The sequence below is a fragment of the Ochotona princeps genome, chromosome 22 (genome assembly GCF_030435755.1).
Source record: "Ochotona princeps isolate mOchPri1 chromosome 22, mOchPri1.hap1, whole genome shotgun sequence".
NCBI classification, from domain to species: domain Eukaryota; kingdom Metazoa; phylum Chordata; class Mammalia; order Lagomorpha; family Ochotonidae; genus Ochotona; species Ochotona princeps.
In genome coordinates this window covers 31,336,136-31,353,201 of record NC_080853.1, presented here as the reverse complement: position 1 = coordinate 31,353,201, position 17,066 = coordinate 31,336,136, and the positions used below count along the sequence as shown (strand labels likewise).

The following is a 17,066-nucleotide window of genomic DNA, read 5'->3' as shown; positions in this document are numbered from 1 at the left end:
TTCTATTTTAAATAGTTGGGAGGGTTGGCAGTATAGCAGGAAGGCCAACTGGGTTATGCTTTTCTCTGAGGGCTTTTTTTTGTATTATTACTCAAGGTGATATTTGGTTAAAAACAATTAAATGTGAAGTTTGATCTCGTAAATAATTATTGATACTGTATTGTCCTGCTGGTCTAGTAATATCCACCTAAAAAAGCTCCAGTATGCCTAATTGTAGCTTTGTTTTTCTCTTCTCTTGAAGGTGGTATAGTTACTCTTGAATCAGTGAGCCATGGCATCTAAGAAATTTGCTGTTAAAGTAAGTAATGCTTAATAGCTTTCTTTAAAATGATTAACCACTTTCTAATGTTACTGAGTTCTGTGCTGACTTGAAACTGAAGTTATAAACTGTCTGGTCTTTACATTTGGGACTCTGAAAATGTTTAAGTCAACACATTGAAAACTTTCGTATTTCCAGTGTGCACTGAGGAGAACACGAACCGTTCGTATGGTGATGAGTAACTCCTTGTCTGAGCCTTCAGATGCTTTTGCAGTATAACCTGGTTTTGAGCGTTGACATTTGTCTCTCCTGTTGTGTATCCATGGCGCGGGCTCTGCTAATGGTGAAGGCGATTCAAGGCCAAAGCAAAGCAGACAGTCAATGGTGCAGCTAGGAACTTGAGGAGGGAGTCCTCTTTCTTCCTCTCTTGTCTCTGATCATTGTGTCACCTCTTGATGGATGGGGTTGACACTCCTTAGGTGTGGAAGGAAGGGAGATGTGAGAGGTGATGGCGAAGGCGGGGGAAGAATGGATACATGTTCCTACAGGATCTTAGAGATGCTAATCTTCAGGACAATTGCTGAATCCTAGTGTTATCTGCAGTGTGAGTTCAAAACATCAAAATATAGATTGCATTAACTGTTGACCAGATTAGATATATTGTACTTTTATCTTTCTTTGTGCCACATCTGTGTTTTCTTAGATTTCCTGACACACTTACAAATTTTACCTTTTTCAGTTGTTACTTTTGTCAACATATTGTATATATTTCTGTGGTGAACTTTCACTCTTTGTAAGTATATTTTGGTCTGACTCCAGAAAGATACGTAATTGGTTTTAGAATTGTAATTGAGTGTTACTTTCCTTCAGCGCTTTAAAAATACTTTTGCACTGCCTTCTGGTATCTGGTTTTGCTACTATGAAATGCTTTAATTATCTGCTTAAAAACTGCATTAAAACCTAGAGGTTTAAAGAAGCAGCCATTTCAGTATTTCTCATAACTCTGCAGGTTACTAGGAAACTGTCAGAGGATTTCTGTCTCTTTTTTTTTCCAAAAGCCTTAGCGTTTGAGAGACAGACACACCGAGAGAAAGAGAGAGAGAGACAGACAGACAGACAGACAGACAAAGGAAGGAAGGAGCAAGAGGCGGACAGAGAATGGGAGGTCCCCATGCGCTGTGTCACATCTCAGACAGCCACAGTGCAGCTGCATCAGGAGGAAGGAGCTCAGGGCAGGTTCTGTGTGTGGGCGGTGGCACTTCCAGCACTTAACCAATCAGATGTTGTTTTCCAGGTTCTGTGTTAACCTGGAGCCACAGCCAGGAAGCTAATCGTTACTCCAAAATGGGATGAGAATGTCTTAACTGCTGTCAAGCTCCTGTTTGGTGCTGCCTGGAGTGACAGATATCTAGGGGCTCTGTCTGGGATGCTAAGGACAGATATCTAGGATGCTAGCTAAGTTGTTTTTGTTTTTGTTTGTAAGACTTATTTGTATTTATTGCAAAGTCAGATATGCAGAGAGGAGGAGAGACAGAGAGGAAGATCTTGCATCCAATGGTTCACTCCCCAAGTGACCACAAAGGCCAATGCTGCGCTGATCCAAAGCCAGGAGCCAGGAACTTCCTCCAGGTCTCCCACGTGGGTGCATGAACCGAAGGCTTTGGGCCGTCCTCGATTGTTTTCCCAGGCCACAAGCAGGGAGCTGGATGGGAAGTGGAGCTGCCGGGATTAGAGCTAGTGCCCCTATGGTATCCCAGCGTGTTCAAGGCAAGGACTTTAGGTGCTAGACCACGCCGTCGGGCCCTCTAGCTGAGTTTTGAGGCTGGTTTGATAGAACAAGAGTTGCAAGGTGGAGGACATGTAGTTTGTCATTCTCTGCAGAAATCTCAGCTGTATTCTTTTGGCCAGTGCCCAGATCAAGGCAGTCTTGACATAGGCTTGATTTTGTGTGTGAGTGGCTTGCGACCCAAGGAGCATCTGAAGTCTAAAGACAAATAATTTATCAATTTTGACAAATTCTTAACCATTTTTTCCTGAAGGTATTGTTTTTCTTGTTTACTCTGCTGATCCATCCCTTTCATCTGAAGTTTGTTGGATAGTGTCGTGTGACCGCTTCTGATTTGCTGGAAGAGTCAGGTTAACTTGTTCAGGACTGATCCTCACAGACCGTCTGCTCAGAACTGGACAGAGCTTCTCGGAAGATTCTTCTGAAACTGTGTGGGGCCCGATAGCATGGACTGTCCTGCTTGACCACTAGCTTGGAGCTCAGGCCCCTCATTAGGGCATAAGTAGATCTGTTGATTTCTAACCCATAGGCATGGAAGTGGCAGATTGTGCTATTAAATGTCACATTTTAGATTGGCATCCACAAGGCTTGGAACCCAGTTTCTAGATGGTGACAGGCAAGGGAGCTGCCTCAACCATGAGTTTCAACCAGGCAGGATGGAGATGTGTCTGTTTTTCTCTTTAGATATTCTCCAGAATATCTCTAATATTTGGTGGATATTAATATAGTCTATATTTTGGACCTACCAACTAAACATGTGAATTCCTGCTGGGTTCCTAGAATCTATCAATTAATAAAGTCCTTTTATGAACATGAAGTATCCAGTCACTGTCTCATTGTTTCTCTTAGTTATAAATGGACACTTGGATATCCTTACAAATTCAACAGAAAGGCAGATGATGAAAAGAAAGAGAATAAAGTGAATGAACAAACTTATGTCAGAGAGATTCCTGGGAGCAAAGGAGGACAATGTCATAATTTGTGTCTCTGACTAGAAAGAGGAAGATACTGTAACAGGGCTGCGCTGTTATGACCAAGGGGTATTCCTGAAAATAGGAAAGAACTTTTGGAACATAAAAATGTTATGGAAACAGCACTTCAATAAAACTTGGAAATTCAATCAAAAAATACAGCCTGGAAAGTAAAAGAATAAGATGATTAATTTTTTAAAAAACGTAGGATGAAAACATAAGAGAATTAGAGATGTAGACTTGATATGAACATTTGGACTTCTAGAAGGAAGAGCAAGACAAAATGATAGAGAGGAATACTATAAAAAATAATACAGCAAATTTTACCAGCTTTGAAGCACAGTGTTCTAGCTTGGGAGAAATTGTGACTGAGTTCTCACTCATCAATGAAAAAGCGTTGTACAAAGGCCTGTGGTTTGAAGTTTCATAGAGAAGATCCTAAATAAAATTTGCATGCAGGTGAACCAGTAGAGAGCAGCCCTCTCCCACAACTAGACAATAATCCAGTAATTTCCAACCCAGAGTCCCTGAGAGGCCAACCTGCAATCACACAGGATGGCAAAATAGAGATTTTTTTTTTCAGAGATTTAATGTCTAAAAAAATTCCTTCTGATACGGTAGGACTTTAATATGGGGAGGAAATAGAGAAAAAATCAGATATGGGATCCAGCCGACAGGGAATCCAACAAGTACGCAAATCCCACGGGAGCTCTGTGTACTGTTATCAGGCCTGGAAACCACCTCCGCTGTTGGAAAAGAGCAGGGGCTTTCAAGAAAGATGACTTCAGCAAAAAGGGAAATGGATAAAATATCTTGTATATGTGAATGCATCAAGGAGGTTTTCTTTAGGCCTGTCAGAGAACCTCAGAATGATTTAGTCCTAGGAATATGATAAACTAAGTGGTGCAACGCTCAAGTGTAAGTAAACAAGAGATTACACAAGATCAGAAAGGAAGCCTCACACCCCACTAGGCTCATGTTGGAACAAAGGTTATGTTTCACAATGTGGTGAACTCCAAGTTTTGGAAGGCTGGCAAAAGAGACATGCGGAACACTTGGATGTAAGTGTCAGTTTTCTTTTTCCATAGTGGGATGTAAAGCTGAAATAATGAGAGACTGTAGTATAAATGTAGCATTTAGAAATACGATAGTAAACACAACTCGAATAGCTAAGCTTGTTTGTCCTGGTGGTTAGAGGGTGGGAGTTGGATAGGGCAGAAGAAAGCTGTTTTTGATATATCATTTTATTTTGTCCAGGCACTATCAAAAGTGTTCACAAGTAAAACTTAATTTATATACATATATATATATATATATCATAGATGCATCTACTTTTTGACTTCTTTGAGAATACACTTGGTTAGAATATAGCTTCCTAAACAAAACTGATGAACAACGAACAAGCTGCGATTTGCATCTGAGTTGGTATTAATTGCACAAGCAAACAGTTTACTCTTTTTCAGATGAAGAAAAGTCTCCTGTCGTTGCTACTTACAGGGCGTGTTTTCCTCTCTGACTGCTGTGGTCTTGACATTGAGTTCTTTCTTCTCGGAGCCGCCTGCATAAGATGAGAGTCCCTGGCCTTGTGACTCCCAAGCTCTCCTGGCTTGTGCACCGACACGGCTTGTCGCAGGGACATTCGTCTGTTCTCCCGTGACTCATGTTGTGAGAGGAGTGGCAGCAGCAGGCGTGTACCTTGCTTCAAATCTGTAGCACTCTGAAACCCAAGCCTTGCATTCTTCCGTGGTATTTTTTTTTTAATTTCCAAAACTCTGAATTCCTTATGTTAGAGGAAAGGGTTAGCTCAGAAATGCACGTCGTACAGCCCACATGCCACCTGCTTGTTTCTGTAAGGAAAGTTGTTTCGGAGCACAGCAAAGAAGCAGAGTTGAGTATATCGCACTGAAGATCTTACTTCCTGCAGAGTCTGAAATAAGTATACATGGAAGCATGTGCATCCGTATCTCCTGCCGTACATCTCTATTCCCATGAGCCACACTATAAATTCTGTCGGCATAGGTGGCGGGTAGCAGGTGAATTGGAGAGCACACATTTAAATCATTGTTTCCTTGTGTACTTTTGCCTCCGTGAACCTTGCTGGAATAAGCATTTAGTGAAGTTTTGGGTTTAAACTGATTGCAGGAATCAGGGTAAATTAGCAAGACTCTACGCCTGTCTCCTTTTCATTTATAAGAAAGTAGTAGTTGTGGGCACAATGTATTAATCATGGATGTTTTTGCATTAAAATACAAAACAATTTTGCAAAAACAAGAGAATTCTGAGTAAGAAATGACGGCTCAAAGCCTCGGATACATGATGTGTACTCTGGGGAAGTTGAGGGGTCTGTCCTCCATGTTCACGACATCCAGTGGTTTTAAATTTTCAGCCTGGGTCAGCGGAAGCACTGCTGTGAAAGTTTTCTGTCTCATTGTCTGTCTCTGTTTGTAGATCATTTCCTCTACTTCCTGCATCTGTTTTCTGGGATTAGTTAGGTATTACACCAAAGTCTAGAATTCTTTGGGCTACAAAGCTTGCTTTGCCGTCTCCCCTCTTCGCAATCCACTTTATTGTGGGTGGGAAACCTTTTGTTGGGAGGGCTTGATTAATGAGAAAGGATTCCTGGCTTCCCTAGCGCAGGCAGCCTGGGAAGATTCCAGAGGCTGGCTTGGTGACAGGCCAGTCTGCATGCAAGGAAAAAGTCATAGCAGCCCCATTTCCCTGGAATGTGGATCTGGCTTTGTCCTCCACAGGGATGTGTCATGACCCCCCCTCCCACCCCTGTTAGGAGGCTGAAAGCTTTTACTTTTGCTGTTGAGTGTGTGTGTGTGTGTGTGTGTTAGAGAGAGAAGGGATTTTGGTGTAGAAATTCTCGTTTTCTAAAAATAGAGGTTTGAAAGTTTTACTAATATTAAACAGGACAGGAGTGATTTTATCCCTATTTTTCAAATCCCTTGCATCTTTACTATCTATGTTTTCTTTCCATTCCCTTAGTAGCAATTCAATTAAACTAGCTTTGTGTTCTGCCATGGATTTCAGTTAACCTTAGTCTTTGCATTCCTTTGAACACCACAAAAAGATTCATATGCCCCAGAATTGACAGTAATTTTCCCTGTATAGTAAAAGGAAAGAGAATCACTCTAAACTTGCAGAGAAACTGACAGTTGAATAGCAAGTGTATGCTCAGCTGCCCCAATGAGTTACTGAAATCCTGGGTCCTCAATTGTTTAGTTTACCTGGAAAGGGAACGTGACGGTTGGCCTGCCAGCAATTCTGTTTTATAAATTGTCACACTGATTTTATCCTATCAAAAAAGAATTAGGAAATTATTTTTGTATCAGATAAGTCCTACATACTGATTTCTACTAAATTACAAGCAAAAATGAAACAGAAATGTCCTAATGCAGCAAAAGCATCACATTTCGTTCCTCACTGGAAATAAATCTGAATGAAGAGTGTGCCACTTCTAACTCCGAGAATGGTTTTAAAAAGACACTTGTGTTTGCGGAACTTTTCAAGATGAAAGAAATGCCTCTGTACTTCTTGCCTTGACGTGTAATCTCTTGCCCTTCTGGTTCCTCCTGGCTTCTACCTTTTCCTCCTAAAAGCTTTCATGGTTTGAGACAATAATGTATCCTAATTACTTAACACAATAGCACGAAATTTGTAAGCATTCGCCAGCAGTCAGTCATTGGGTTCTCATGGAGGCTCACAGCTTTCAGGCCGACTTCCCTGCAGCATGGCATTTATTGTGAATCTTGATGTCTTTGAAAAAAAACTGCTTGTTGCATTTGAAACTTCTTTTCCAAGTGTTCTCTCTGCCTTTCTGGCCAGACACCGAGATTTCTGGACTTCTTTTTTTTTTTTTTCCCAGTCTTTCCCCCATGTGTATAAACTCATCTATTCTCTTACTGAAGAACTCTAAAAAAGCTCGAATCCAGCCTTGGCTTCTTATCCACTTTCAGTCTCAGCTTTCCACCTGACTCCAAGGAGTTTCTGCCTAAGTGGGCCTCTGAAATGTCAAGCTAAGGTCTGAGTTTTGCTTTGGAAGTTGCCGACCACTGGGCCTTCCCCACTCCTTGGGCCTGCCAAGTGACGTCCTGGCCTGTGATCCACAGGGGCCTGTTTAATGCATCCATCCTCTGCCGAGTGCCTTGGACTTGGGCCTTCTCTTTCCTTTTCTTTCGAATCCAGCCCATTATTGTCTTTGCTGTTTTCATTTCTCCATTAATCTCTGGATAATCTCTGCCTCTCTGGTCATGCCTTTCCAGTTTCTCTCGACAAGTACCAGTGCAGTGTTTTCTTAACACTGTTTTCATCATGTTACTTCCTTGCTTAAGTGATCAGAGTAATTCCTTTTGTTTAATCAGATCTAATCTAAACTCTCCAGCTACACATAAGGCACTGCGATAATTACTCTCTCCTTCCTCTTTTATTTGGTCTCATTTTTTCCCCCATCTGGAGCTTGGGAACACGGCCCAAGTGAATGCATTTGCCTTTCCTGCCCTCACCTGACCTGTAATTTTGTACCTTGTTATCTTACCATTTTCCTCCATGATCCGTGCCCAGCAGCTTTTTCCATCTTCACCAATCAGTATGTCTCTTTTTCTTTGATAAAATAATGTAAACATTTCTCCTGTTGGTACCCGGTTACTTTCTGTGCCTTTAGATGTTATATGCACCTCATGTTGTATGCATGCATGTTCTCCAGGTTTCGTTTCGTTTCGTTTCTTTTCTTTTCTTTTCTTTTCTTTTCTTTTCTTTTCTTTTCTTTTCTCTTCTTTTCTTTTCTTTTCAGGGTGGGGGTCGAATGTATTTATTTTTATTTGAAAGGCAGATTTACAGAGAAAATGAAAAAGAGAGAATCTTCCAACTGCTAGTTTACTCCCCAAATGGCGGAAATGGCTGTAGCCAAGCCGATTCAAAGCCAGACAGCAGGAGCCTCTTCTGGGTCTCTGACCTGGGTGCAGGTGCTCAAGCACTTGGGCCAGCCTCCTCTGCTTTCCCAGGCCATCAGCAGGGAGCTGGATCGGAAGTGGAGCAGCCAGGACACGAACCAGTACTCATATGGGATCCCAGTGCCACAGGTACCTATTGAGCCACCGTACCAGCCCCTAACGATGCCATCTGGACACATTCTTTTGCTTATACCATTTCCAGCCATGTTTCCTGAGAGGAAGGGCCTGCAGCTGTCGTGTCCTCAAAGGTCTGTCCTGTCCTGTGAAATATCCAAGGTGCCCAGCGTCTCCCTCACTCCCCTCATTCCCAAGATGGACAACATCCTTCTTGCCACACAAAGGACAAGGAAGGCCTTGGAGTGTTAACAGTTATTGCTCATTTGCCAATTTCGGTCAAAGAATGTCTTCCATTTATAGCATCATTTCTTCTTTGGGAAATATTTTATCTCAACCTACTTCTCTTTCTAAGGCTCCACTTTGAAACTATTTTGAGTACTTCTTCTGAACAACAGCTGGTCTTAAGGAACCAAAAGGACAAGCCATAGAATTTGCTTCTATGTCTCTCGGGGAAATAGGTTGTTTCAGTAGAGTGGTTTTCATTATCTGATCACTACCGTGGCTTATTGTGCTTAACTCTTTAGTTTTAGACTTGCAGGGTAATTATTTCCCAACTATAACGCACAAGCTTTGATGACATGTTTTACTGTTAAATAGTGAAGATCTCTGAAGCCTGCTAGTGCTTTGGATTCCCTCTGAGGACTGCAGAGGGCGTCATCGTTCCGTGACAGGGAAGTGTACCACGGTGCTCCAGGGAAGTGCGGCAGCTAAAGCATGTTGAAAATCTGCCCATTCCTAAATTATGATGATGAAATTCCAGATGCGTGTTTGATTGCCTACCCGTTGTGTGTGTGTGTTTGCATCGCTAGCCTGTTGTTGACATATGCATTTTAGTTGCTTCTGCCTTAGGGGTACTACCACTCTGGTGGAAAACAATCCTGGCAGCAAAGCCACAAGTGTCCTGAGCGTTGCCCTAGGGCCCCTGATCCAGATTCAGGCACCGGCAACGACAGACTGAGGGCTTTGCTTCAGTCCTTGGCAAGCTTCGGGAGCCGGAGCCAGCCCTGGCCCTGGCCTGCAAGGCTGGATCGCATCCCTGGGGACTGAGAAGTCCTTGAAGTCATGGAATATTTTCTACCATCCTCTTCCTACTTGCTTTCCTTGTTGTCATTGGCATCTGTTTCGGAGGTGCCTGTCTGGGGAAGTGATGACTGTCAGAGCAACCTGGCATTCTGCAGCCCCTGGGACGTTGGTAGGAATGAGGCTCCGCTGGAACAGCCTGTATGTGCAGCCATCTGGTCATGAGTGGGGCAGCGCGAACATGCTCAGTGCTCGCTGACAGTCCTTTCAGACACTTGGCTGGTAGTTGCCTCATAGAACACCGGTGATGAAGCCACACAGGAAACCAGGCCTCCGAATGCCGTTCCATCACATGTAAGTAGCATGTGACAGTAACATTCTGATCTTCAGACTGCTAGAAACATACTGTGATTGGGACTTAACCCTACACGCTCACATACATGCATGCCTGTGTTGTATTTTGTGAGTGTGATACGAAGTGAAAACAGAACGTTATAGGATTTGTTTCACAAAGGTAAATAGCAGCATCTATGTTCTTTGGAGGCATGAACAGGATTCAACCTGCTATTCCTCATTACCAGGAAAAGTCATTTATTATAACTTAATATGGAGAACATGCAGATTTCTCATTTCTGTGGTTTTCTTTGATCGTGTTATCATCTGTCCTTTTGTAGTAATTTCTTGAAATTAGATCATCATGTTTCTGAGAACAGACTTTAGAGAATGAAATTAGCATCAGACGTTTAATTAAGTATCTTGAATTCATGGTGTGGCTTCCCTTATGAAGATGGGGTACATTTGGGTGAATTGTGTTACCTCTCTGACCATCTGTTTTCATGACTGGGTCCGAGCGTTTCTTTTGCATATTAAATTAATAATGAAAGGCATAATGCTGTGGAAGTACTCATGAAAATATCATTTCATGTATGTCATGAGCCTCCAAGTAATTATTTTACGGTGACATTCTATATAGTATTAGAGGGGCTCTATCTTCACTTTTTATGCGTTCCTGGGCTCATAATTCTTTGGAGTGAGGACAGGTGTGATTCTTTTCATGTGTGAAGTTTTTGTTAATGAATCTTCATCCTCCCGGAGCACCAGAGCCACAGACAAGGCTGCTGCTTGCCTGTCTGTCTATGGCAGGAGTCTGCAGTGCAGTTCACCTGGTAAGCTTTCTATAGCAGTAGGCTAGTGAACCAGAGCACCCCGCATACCTGGATCCCAGCCAGAGGAGCACAGTGACTGTGTTAAACTCTGAATGGGATGTTACGGCAAAGCCCGAGGCCAGTCCACCTGTTGGGCACCCTGTGTATTTGCCTGTGTATGCTGTGGGCACTCTGGCAGATGACCAGGATTGGAAAATTTTGGATTGTAGTCCTAGCTATTGATTGCCGTCTAGAAAAGGTCAGCCAACCTCTTTTATTTCACTCAACATTGATCTCAGTGACTTGAGACTTTACAAACGTTGATGCTTATCTGTAAAATAATAAGGATAAGATTCATTCATTTCTAGGATAATTATGTGTCTTAGCAGATAGTGTAAGCACAGCACCCTTCCTGATGTCTAAAGTAGACTTCGGAAAAAGCCAGGAGTTAGTAGCCAAAGACATTAACTGAAGGTTTTGTTTATTCAGTTTTTAATTCTCATATAAATATGTTCAGGGTAGGCTGCTGTTCTGGCGATCAGGTTAAGCTGGTACCTGAATCAACAGCATCCCATATGAGCACCTGTTCAGGTCTCAGCTACTCTAGTTTTGATTCGGCTCTCTGCTAAGAGTGGTTGGGAAAGTAGTCGGAAATGGTCTGACCACTTGGGCCCTTGCACCCACCTGGGAGACCTGGATGAAACTTGTGGCTCCTGGCTTCAGCCTGGTGCAGCCCTGACCATTGTGGCCATTTGGGAAGTGAACCTGCAGATGGAGGATTCTCCCTTCCTCCCTTTCTCTCTCTCCTTCCCTCTCTCTCTCCTTCCCTCTCTCCCTTCTTCCCTCTCTCCCTCCCTCCCTCCCTCCCTCCCACCTGCTTCCATTCTCTCTCTCTCTGCCTCTGCTTCTCTCTATCTCTCTTTGTAATTTTGACTTTTAAATGTATAAATAATAAAAAAAAGATGTTCAGGGACTTACGATTCAGTGGTGCTACAGTAAGTTTCTAAGTTGAAATCAGACTGTTAATCTTTTTGTTAAATATCTTTAGAACATCGTCTCTTAAAAAGTCAGGCTTAGACACAACTGGTTTGGAAAAGCATTTTGGTCTGTGCACAGCTGTGCTATTTGGCATTTCTGGTAAACTTTTTCTGGCAGAAAGGAGAAGCCATGTGTTGGGGCCAACGTTCTGCGTTGGACCTTGGTAGTACTGACTTGGTCTGTGGACCAGGCCTGATAGGTGAGGCTGGAGTATGGTCTCAGCAGCCACCTGCGTATGAGGTTGGAGAATAGGGAAGCACTACAGCAGTCTCTAAAGCGCCCATTCTCAACAGGCGCCCCTGGGACCAGCAGCATCAGCACCTCCTACACTAATTATATTATTTTATGTTATTCGCGTTGTGACTGGGGGGGCAGGGAACAGTTAAAGGAATCACATGAAAGGTGCACAGTACCAAGTAACTGTTTTCATTAATGTTAGGCAGTATCAGTAATGCTCATCATCATAAATATTGCTCATTATGATTCATATTTTCCTGCCAAGATGTCTCAAACAGCTTATTTTATAGCTCTTTTTGAAGCTAAAGAGTTCTGATAATCTTTTTCAAAATCTTGTGGATGATCTGTTGGTCTATTAATGGTTCAGCTTGACGAGGAAATAAAGTCTGAGGATGTTTCTGATACTTATTATTGAAGACTGAGAGAGACACAGAGAGCTTCATCTGCTGGTTCAGTCCTCAGATACCTCCAACAGCCAGGGGCGGGCCAGGCCAGGCCAAAGACAGGAACCAGGAACTTAATACAAGTCTACGATGGTTGTGAAAGGGACCCATCATCTGCCTTCTAAGAAGTTAGAATCAGTAGTAGAGCTCATAAATGGGATGTCAGTTTCTGAAGTATTAACTGCAGTGCCAAATACCTGTTCCCAAAACTATATATATATATAATATATAAAATCAGCAGAGGGCTGGTCCTTCCTGAGCCTGAGCTCCCTGTGCCTGCGTTGGGTCAAGCTCCTCATCCTGCATGCACTGGGATCTCATACGGGTACTGGTTCATGTCCCTGTTGCTCCACTTCCCTTCAGGCTCCCTGCTTGTGGCCTGGGAAAGCAGTAGAGGATGGCCTAAAGCCTTGGGACCCTGCATCCATATGGAAGACCTGGAAGAAGTTCTTGGCTCCTGGCTCTTGGTTCCTGGCTCCTGATTGGCTCAGCTCTGACCATTGTGGCCATTTTGGGAGTGAACCAGCAGATGGAAGATCTTTCTCTCTGTCTCTCCTTTTCTTTGTAATCTGATCTGCCTTTCCAACAAAAATAAATAATAATAATAAAAAATATTTGAAAGGCAAAATAGCCACACATAGAAACAGAGAGAGATAACCCATCTATTGGTTCACTCTCTAAATGCCTGTTGTTGGCTGGGACTGGGCTGAAGCCAGGAGCCTGGAACTCACTCCAGGTCTTCCGTGTGGGTGACGGAGTACTTGAGCTACCACCTGTTCCTTCCAGGAACCCGAGATCTGAAACCGAGCTAGTTCTGGAACCCAGGCACTGTCATGTAGACTGTGGGTGTTTTAACTGGAATCTGAGCTGCTGAGCCAGATGTGCACCCACAAAGCCAGCAAATTCAAAAGTGGGTGCTCTTCAGAGTAAAGTGACATGGAGAAATCCTGTAACATGGTTCTGCAGCTACTACATTCAAAGCCTTTGTGAAGTGATTCATGCCTTTTTTTATATATATATAAAAAATATGGAACGCTTTACGAATTTGCGTGTCATGGCTTTTAATGAATCCCCTGACAGTGTCTGAACTCTGAGCCATTGTTTCTAGAACCCTCTTTCTTTATTTTAGATGGAAATGTCCTTTGTTTACGTCTCTATATGGAGTATTGTTCTTTTTCCTTTTTTTCTTTTTTTTCTTTTTGTCCTTTTAATATGCAGTCAGACAGGGATCATCCTTAGCCCCAAAAGGAAGGCCAGCTGGGCTGAGGGGGAGGAGGGCCCCACATTTCTGTGCCTGGGGTGGGGCTCGAGCCTTTCCACCTCCGCAGCTGCCTTGTTCACTTCCTCTTTTCCCTCCCTGACAATTATGCTTCAGCCAAACTCACAAGGCACACAGCAGCTTGTTCCGCCTTTGGGGCCTGCAGGCGGCGTGGACACTGGGATGACGCTCTGGGCTGCAGAGCCATCTGCCATAGCTTTACCTTGGCCTGTCCCTGGAGCCTCCCTGCAGGACCCGCAGACCTCGCCTTCCCAAGCAGCTTCCTGAGCTCCCCATGCCTGCACTCGAGTCATGCTTCTCATCTTCTAGTCTCCACTGTCCTTTTAAGAGCAAGTGAAGAGCTCCTGGGGAACCCTCAAGAGCTTCAGCGCATATTACCCTGACCTGTGGCATTCCAGGAGAGGCAGCACCCTGAGGGGTGCAGGTGCCAGCAGCTTTCTGCATGACGGTTGGCCTAACGTTTAACTCAGACAGAAAGGGTGTGGGAAGCCCACGGAAAAGCATGATGTAGCTCAGCCTCTTCCGGGATGAGGTCCGCATCCTTGAGGGGTGGGAGATGAACTCAAAGATCTCCCAGGAGGACTTGGTAGCCTATCTAGAGGCCTATCACCTTAATGGAGTCAGTGTCACTGCTAGTCGGGGTTCTCTGGAAGGGAGTAGCAAACAGGGTAGTTGTTCAACACAAGTGCCTCGGAATATAGCTCTAAGGTGCCATAGAGCTCCATGGAGTCCTGGGGACAGCTTCAGGCTGCATGGTGGCTCGGTGCCCATGCAGCTGTCCGTGGTCCCCTCCTGGAGGAGGGAGGGACATCCCCTCCCTGATGATCCTCCCTCTGCCAGCCTCTCTTCTGGGCATGTTGTAGAATGTCGTGGCTTCTCACCTCCCAAATGACAACCTACCTGAACACTTCACTTTCTGTCCTGATGGGAAGCCGAGGCAGTGGCACTGAAAGGTGTTCACCTGCGCTGCAGGGGCAGAATCCCCGAGTGCATACGCCTGCTTGTGAGCACTGTTGGGCAGGGCAGTTGTCAGAAAAGGGGACCCAGATTTCCCCAGAAGCTTATTAGAACACTAAGTTTTGGCTTAGAGCTGGGCCTGTTAAGTTTCTTCTCAATACTCCCACAGACAGTTCTTCATTGTAAGCCTCAGAATGAGTCCTTAGCATTTGTAGAGTGACCTCAGGAGTTCCCAGAGGTAGCCAGAGTAACCTGACCCCTGAGAAGGCTCTCTTGGTTACTGGGATAAGAACAGTCATTATTACTGCTTTGCTTCCATTTGGGGGACTGGCTTTATTTTTGGTGTGCATATTGTAAGGCTGTTCATGTCCTGCACCAAAATACTGCAAAAATCAAGGAAAAGTATCAAAGAGAACACCCTTGTCCTGACATGAATGACACTGGGGTCAGGAGAGGACTCAACCTTCAGTGCCATGAGGCTGGTCTTAAATCTGACGTTCTGGACCACTGAATGCATTGTCCAGAGTCCACCGGTCAGCTATGAGTCTGCATATTTGCTTCTGACTCAGCATTCTTTTTGTACTTCCTCCAGTGTGAAACAACAAGACAAGCTTTAGTATTTTTAACAGTCACCAAGTAACACTACTGGCTGCTGGGCCAAGTCGCCCAACGGCTGATGAAATGCTTCAGTGTTGTAAAGATCGTCTGGCCGAGTCAGATGTCGCTGTATCAGACCTGGTGGCACTTGGGTCTCTGTTTCACTTCCCACAATGACTGATTCTCCATCTGCCATGACAGTGCATTCCTGAGCTGCGGCCCCGTGCCTGGGTGGGTAACTGGAATGTCTATTTTTAGGAAAAGTTAAAATTATCCCAAGAAAAGTGTCTCTGTAAAGATGAGTACAACTCAACTCTCACTGCAGGTATCAGAGAAGGATATAGTGTGTAGACTTGAGAAAAGCTTATTTATGGAAAATTAAAAACCTGTAAGGATGTAATATAATGAACACTATTGCTTGTCTTTGATATGGATGACTTTAAAATTAAGTAATATTCAAGCTAAGAGTGTTAGCATTCAAAAAAGCAAGTGGTGCCAAGTAACTCTCATTTAAGTGCAATATTCAAATTTAAGATGGAGTAGCCTGTTTAAGCACTGCTTGTAATTCTCTTTTGTAAATTCAAGATCTTAGCTCCTCCTTCCAGTCTTCCATATGAACTCCAAGAAATACTATTACAGACACAGTATGACGTATCATTGGCGCATTAATGTGGGTTTCCCCTTGGCAAGCACAGCCACTGACATTAATTTGAGCATCTTGGGTTGCAGAGGTGCCACTGTTCCTTTGATTTCTGGCTTTATTTTAGAGGGGGCCCTCTTGGGGTATGGCACAGCAGTTGAATGGACCTACCTAGGATCTTAGTTCCTGCACTGTGGGGATGACAAGTGTTGTTCTTCATGGGACTATTACACATAAAAGGAATTAACATAGAACCAAACAGATTAGCTTTAGCTTGTTAGTAATCACAATGCAGATACCAACTAGAAAACAGACCAACTTTATGACTATGTTGGTCCCTTCTTCCGGTCTTCAGGCACTCCAGTTGAGCTGTTTAAGATGAAATGCAGTGCCATTGCATTCCTCATAAGGTCTCTTTTGAAAACCTTTGTGATAGTAAGAAGGGGACACTAGCCCTTGTTGGCTGTCTCCTGGAGTAGGTGCTTTTTCACATGCTGTCCTAGTTAATTGTCACCACCCTGGGAGCTACCTCCTGCTGTTGACAGGGCAGTCCCAGAAGGGGCTGTTAGTGTGAGCGATGTTTGCAGTCGAGAGAGAAGATGTGAGAGGCAGCTTTCAGTGAAGAGAGAAATGGCCAGCGACAGTTTGGTGAGGGATCCCCCTTGTCTAGTTATAACTCCCCGTGGTATGATGGCTTATGATTTTAAACATTTTTTGTTAACCTTGGGAGTAAGACAAAAATCATTGTTAAAGCGGAAGCAGAGACCCTGGAACCCCCGCCCCATGCTTTTTGTTGATTACCTGCCTCTGTGCCGTAACAAATCCTTTCAGGGAATAAATGCATGGACCACTGTGCTGGTTCAAGTTCAGTTGGGGGCCCCGACCCTGATGTACAGTTGTACACTGATTTCTCACTATGTTTCCTTCTGGGTTGGGCGTGTGCCTTCGATACATGTGTTCATTTCTTATATTGTACTTTGAGACCCAGTGAAAGCTTGCCCTTTGTTTAGATCTTGATTTCCTGTGGCTCTTTCACCTGTTCTGTTTGTTTTGATACAGTGTAAGTACTGTTTTCGGGTTCTTCCTGCAGTATATGAGGCAAGTTAGTCTTCCTTGAAGTTAAGATTTGAAGATGGGGCATTTCTGGCAAATGCCCTTTTCTGAGGCTGCAAAGGCGGTTTGAACAGCAGAGCCCAGGGGCCCGACCCATCGTGGTTACGTCAGGAGCTCCCGAATCAAAGCTCACTCCTTGTTGGGGTGAGATGGGAGGCCTGTGTCCAGATGTGCAGCTTGTTGTTGACAGTGTCGGTGAGGCAGCTGGAGCCCCCCTTCCTAGGACAGGAAAGCACGTCTGTATAATTGGGCCAGCGGGCTCCAGGAACGATCTAGGCATGATGGAAATGGTGCAAAGCAGATTGTGGTGACAGTCATACGGCCATATACCATTTCTAAAACCCGCCAGCCTGGAAACTGGCTGACTTGTGTGATTCTCTGACATACAGCCTAACCTTGTTTTTAAAAATGCATGTCTGGCATGGGCATTGTGGTGCAACACGTTAAACCACTGCTTGGGGTGCCCAGATGCCATATCAGAGGGCCTCATGTGAGTCCTGGCTACTCTG

At 44.1% G+C, this 17,066-nt stretch overlaps 1 protein-coding gene across 4 annotated transcripts in view; it reads left to right on the top strand.

Moving 5' to 3' along the window:
- The window catches only part of SLX4IP (SLX4 interacting protein), a 181,680-nt gene that overhangs the window by 11,522 nt on the left and 153,092 nt on the right, over positions 1 to 17,066 (top strand). For all 4 annotated transcript variants that reach the window (XR_009247469.1, XM_058679703.1, XM_058679704.1 and 1 more), the window contains exon 2: positions 242 to 298. Coding sequence is in view for 3 of the 4 variants with exons in the window: in XM_058679703.1 (XP_058535686.1) it covers positions 272 to 298 (27 nt within the window). In the remaining variant the exon portion in view is untranslated. The remainder of the gene's footprint in view (positions 1 to 241; positions 299 to 17,066) is intronic.